We start from the raw sequence: 6,000 nt of genomic DNA on the forward strand, positions 1-6,000 counted from the left end.
TTGGAGACAAATGTTTTATATATCAAAATTTATCGAAACTTCCATCATTGCCAATTACTCTACGGTTGCGTTCCCACGACAATTGGATCTTCGCTCCGGAATGACCCGAGTCATACTCGGCCAAAGATTGTCAACTGCTGGTTCAACCGAAAGTTTTTCTACAGGAAAGCACTATTGGCCACAGTCGAACTGTTACAACAACAACTCTACAGTTCAACTCCACTGAAGATCTTGGCAATCCCTACATAAAATACCTAAGTTATCGATAAGTCTAATCATAAACTCTGTCGACACCGTTACATTTTTCGATAGGTTAGGTTTGGGGTTATACCTCGCAAAAACCGTGTATATCCACTCGGAACCTTTGTGATTCCCTTCAAGAAGCCAAAACGCCACAACAACACAAGAAAGAAAGAAAATAGGTATAGAGAATATAGATAAATAATTATACATAATAGAGAAAGCCCATACAAAGAAGTGACTAAAACCTTTGACAAAATCTAGTAGACTGCGAGGGTTAAGTCCCGCAATATTCCCCAGTTCTTCATTGAACCTATTCCCTAGCCATTTCAGTTCTGTATCCTAGGATATTGGCAAATAATATGCTCGATTGTCTGTAATTCTTTCTCATCCTCGCATAACCTGTATTAGTCCGGTATACTACTGTCCCACTTACTGACAAAGGTTCTAACTGAGCAGTGTCCAGTTAGAATCCCTATCAGAAGTCTAACACTGCCTATATCCAGTACTATAAGTATTTTGATAGCACCCATATAAAGTTTTGGCCACAGGGCCCTCTAGACAGACCCACTCTCCATCGATAGCGCTCATATTACTTCAGGCCTAATAGAGATCAAACGATGTCTCTAACTTGGATCGTAAATTTCCGCCCTAAAGATCTATCAATAGTGCAAGAAAGTCTTCCTCATAAGAGTATCGAGAGGCACCGATATCACGTTTCTACAAGACAATATGATTGAGTCAGAACTTATGGTCTAGTCATATTAATCAAATAGTGAGAAAAGAAAGGATCAGTATATTAATACACATCGACCTAATTGCTCTGGATCATACCTTAACCATTAGGTCATAAGAGTTAATTACTTAGGGCCAATCTTTAGGTGAAGGATTAGGGATTAAATTAAAATTAATCTTTAAAAGTTATTTTTGAATACTCAGGGCCAATCTTTAGCTAAAAGATTTGGGATTAAATTAAAATTAATCTTCGCAAGTTGTTTTTGAATACTTCATACTGAAAAACTCACCCTAAGGATTGTTTGCTAGTTTAAGCGTCCAATAGAGGTGGTTTAAACTTGAGCAAGAAATGCAAAAGTTTAAACAGCTGATGCAAAAAATTAATACAATTTTTTACTAAAAACTATTGATTTATCGATTAGTATAAATTATAAAAACTTCACAATATATTTTTTTGTTTTAAATTTAAGTTTTCATTAATTTTCATAATATATTTACAATTGTCAACTTCTTTATTATAAAACATGTTTTGATAACAAACAGTAACGTTCTCTGTTGTTTTGTATGGCAACACTGTGAAGTTAAATCATGTACTCAGTTTGTACTCAAAAACATCAGAATCAATTTATCAATTTATTTTTAGATTCCGCCCTCAAGACCCAAAACCAAGCAATCTCTGCTAAAGTCAGCTGAGCTCCTGGAAGAATTAAAAAGTATCGTATAAGTTGATTGATTACCTAAACTGCGCATGCTCATGGAGTTTTATATTGTATTGGACGTTTTGCAGCTGGAGAGTGGTACTTCCATAGTCAGATCTTTAACTATGGAAGTATCAATACTTTCAAGAAAATTCGCAATCATATTGTCTGTACCGCTCTACAAAAATGAAAATTACATCGTATTCATAACATTGACCCATTCTTTATATAATTAAAGCAATACATCGATCGCAACTCATTTTAAAATTAAACAAATTTTGAAAAGTCAAACTTTCTTTATTAGCGGATTACATAAGCTCGTAAAAATGTAAGTAAATTAAAATATATTATATTATCGATTTATGATCTTTTAAGTTTAGCACTAATACTACGATATTTTGTAGTATTTAAAATCTGTTTAGTGTCCTCATTTAAAGTATTACCACCCACACTTGTAGATTTCCTAAGACCAAATGGTCTCTTAACATCGAACATATTTCGTGTTTTATTTATAGGAAAGCGCATTTTGTTCTTAAGCCATGTTGTGAAAGCTCTCTCATTATCATGCATTTTACGCATATCTGCTTCCGTCGACCTTAATGAATTCACCTCTTTGCCTTGTTGTTTTTGCTGTAATTTACGATCTCTTTCAATTAACTGCTCTTTCGAGAGACCATATTCTGATAGGTAACCCGTATAATTGGGTAATTTTTGTTGAGCATTTTTAAATTCGCAACAGGTTTTGTAATGCAGCTTTAAATCCGTTACTTCGGGTGGCGGCATAAAGCGGCGATTGTTTGAGGAATGATGATTTGAACAGGAGCCAATGGCATTTGAGGATCTTGCTTTACGTCGAAATGAAAAACGTTTATTGAAAGGTAATTTACGAGATTTATTAGAATGTGGTGAGCATTTGCGAGATGATGCGTTTAAGGAGGTTTTATCACAGGCCATATCATCGGGTAAGTAAGAGGCTACTATTATGGACAATTTATCATCTTCCTCATCGTCTTCATAGTATTCGTTATGGGTTAGGGGAATTGTTTCATCGTTGTCTGTGTCTTCATTTATAGATTCATTACAATTGTAATCCTCATTAGCAGCTTCGTCTTCATTCGGATCATTTTCATTGTCGGATATTAAAAGATTAGTTAGACTTTTGTTGTCCGGTTCATCATCTTCCTCGGTATAATCGAATGTTATTTGTTTTAACATTTTGCGTTGCATGGCACTAGGACTATCAAATTTTGTTGTAACTTCTTCTTTTTCTTCTTCGATCTTTTCATAATTTTCCATATCCATTACAAGTATTTCTTCACAAATCTCTTCTAGTATAACATTTTCATCCACACTTTCACAAATTGCTGAAGATTCTGGCCGCTCTTGAGCTTCATTTAAATTCTCATTAGATTCATTATCATTCATGTCTGTAGATGCAGGTTCTTCTTTTTCTTCTTCCCTGTCTTGTTGGGTGTTAGTATCGCAATTTTCATTAGCTTTGCAATCATTTATATCATCATCATTAACCTCATCATCATTGACTACCTCCTCTTCAGTTATAACATCTAATTTCTGTTCTATTTCAATTTCTTGCTTATTTTCCTCCGGTTCTTTGCCTAATTTGTCTTCCAGCTCTCTTAGATTTATACCATTTTGTGGTTCATATTCTTCTAAATTGGCTGCAAAACTAACTTTACGATTTTGTTGTGCTTCAGCCATTAGTTCATTGTCATCGGCAAGTTCATTGCCGAATAATTCCTTATTAGCTTCTTTAATTTTATCCACTATATTGTATTCATTAACGGGTTTTAAAACTAAATATTTTGAAAATAAAATATCAATATTCGAAAAGGATTTATGGATCTTAAGAGTATTTATTTATCATACTTACAATACACTTCACAATCTTCATCTGATTCTTGTTCTATTTCGTGTTGAACATTTTCCATGTCTAGAATTTTTTAAACTGTATTGAAATTGTAACTGCGTGTTGATACTTTGTAACAGACATAAAATTTGCAAAATTAATGTAAATTGCAATGAGAGCGACAGACTACAAGCGAATTCGAATCAAATGAACATCAAGTTAGGTTATGACAGAAGATCGTTCCGGCGAGAAGATTTAGTTTATATTTTCTACATTGAAATAAATTTGCCAATAACTAAAATTAAAAAAAAAATATTCTACTTTACGCTAACGGGGGCAATAAATGGAAATTCGAAGTTCGAAGATCGACGAGCAAACCAATCGTTACTCCTACTTCATTACGCCAGAAGATAGAGACTAGGCACTTGTTTGTTTATAATTGGTATATTATTATTTTCTTTTAAGTGACTTGGTAAATATTCACCCAGATCAAGGAGACAACTTCTCTAGGAGTTCGCAGAATACGTCCCATAGTGGGACATTAAAATTTTAAACTTTAAGCACTTATTAGATGATTCAACGGATTCAATAAATGTTTTAACTCATCTACATGATTGAAATTTTAACTATGACTATAAGTTCGAAATCCACACCAAGCGCGCTACACTTCTTCGCTTTCTACGCGGTTGTAGAGTAGGATGTCTTAATATCAAATAGCTCTACTTTATTTGGGTTTTAATTAGGATGACGTTGTATTATTATCATATTGCCAGGCTTTCTCTTAGTTGTGTCCGGATAAACCCCAAATGAGTTTTAGAGTTTTAATGGACTTTACCAGTATATATTTGAGTTTACATGGTCTACACCAGTTTATATCGTGAGTATTTTATGGTATCCATCAGTTAAAAACATAACCTCAATCTGAGATAAAACGGAAGCACAACGCATAACGTTACAGTTATACGAAGTAATGCAAATTACTGCGGGGGTAAGAAGTAACTCTGTCAAAAGCTTGGCAAGAAGCAAAAGCCTGACCCTCTTTAAGAAATAATGACACGAGAGTTGTTCCCCAACTCAGACCTGAATACAACTGGTCTACTTTTGTGAGCAGCATAGGCGGCGCTCGAAATGTCAGCTGATTTTGACAATTGGTGAAGGAAGATCGTCGTGCGTCATTGCCATTAGCTCTTAAGGGTAATCTGGCCTTCCTATTTGCTCTGCCTTCGAGAGTTTTACGTATCACTACCGCATTGGTTTGCTCTGTAGAGTCGGATAGTGTTACTGCGTTACTGTTTTTCAAGTTCTACATATTAACCATATACATTCGGATTTAACCTAACTTTTATTTTGATACATGGTGGAGAACCATAAAAAACTCATTGGATTTTGGTGGAGACCTTAAAATTCATTAGCTAAGTCTAAGCGATCTGGCTTCCTATACAAAGGTATAGGTCGTTTCGGTATTTTTTGGACAAGGCCTGTCTTGGCAACTATGCTTGCTTCATGCGGCTCCATTTAAATTTTTAGATTCCCAAAAAAAATTTCGCTGAGGAAGCGTTGTATGTAACTTGATGCATAGAGTGCGAAGAAGTTATGGACCTCCGGTAATACACGCTTGAAAACATTTATAAGTAGCTCCTTATAAAATGCTTTAAGGAGATCGTCAATATACACAGTTTTATCGGGAGCGATTAGGTCTAATTAAAAAAATAATAAACCCATATACAACTAAACTGAATGTGTTACAAAGGCTATATTTCATTTAACACTCGAACATAGCTTAATGATTTGTTTACATTATTGCCGCTTGTCGCCTGTCGGTCGAATTGTAATAAAATTTCCACTTATTAACTTTTTCAAGATTTTGGTAACATTCACCAATAGCATTGTTATTGTCATTAAATATTTGTACTATTTTAAATAATTCCAATAGTTTTACTACCTGTTTGTATGTTAAGAGTTTGATTTTTCCTTTTTATTTGTTTTAGAAATATATTTACGATTTTGTTATGTGATGTTTAAATAAGGACTAATCCTTTTTGTCGCGTTCTATTTTTTATTGCCAATAAAATTTTGCATTTAAAAAGACAAACAAATCAATCAATATTTATTTATGATATTCTTCTATTAAAAATTAAATATTTCATGTTAAGTAAAAGTATTTGTAGATATATGTAATATATGTAATCTTTAACTTTAGTTAAATACTTTCCGTTTCCGACGTTCTGTATTAGTTTGAATTTCACTACTATGTACGTGTTTAAGTTTTTGTAATTTTCCATGTTTAGATGCATAAAGAGTTTTAGTGAATTTTGTTGCATTTCATCAAATAGAATTTGGTAACCAGGCAATAAAAAGGATTTTTATGTTTGATCGATGTTTTATGGAAAATATCCATGAGTTGTGAATGATTTTATGACCTTAAATATTTATTCATGTAAACAAATTATTTACACATGT

The 6,000-nt window shown here is 33.4% G+C and overlaps 1 protein-coding gene across 1 annotated transcript; it reads right to left on the reverse strand.

Annotated features, from left to right (window-relative positions):
• Positions 1-1,974: 1,974 nt before the first annotated feature.
• Positions 1,975-3,752, reverse strand: LOC111681001 (protein ecdysoneless homolog). The gene is made up of 2 exons (XM_023442718.2): positions 3,565-3,752; positions 1,975-3,487 (listed from the first exon to the last, which is right to left on the reverse strand). Exons 1-2 carry the CDS (start codon positions 3,620-3,622, stop codon positions 2,034-2,036), a joined length of 1,512 nt encoding a protein of 503 aa, XP_023298486.2. The 5' UTR covers positions 3,623-3,752; the 3' UTR covers positions 1,975-2,033.
• Between the last annotated feature and the right edge of the window lie 2,248 nt (positions 3,753-6,000).

This window comes from Lucilia cuprina, chromosome 5 (genome assembly GCF_022045245.1).
Source record: "Lucilia cuprina isolate Lc7/37 chromosome 5, ASM2204524v1, whole genome shotgun sequence".
Classification (NCBI taxonomy): domain Eukaryota; kingdom Metazoa; phylum Arthropoda; class Insecta; order Diptera; family Calliphoridae; genus Lucilia; species Lucilia cuprina.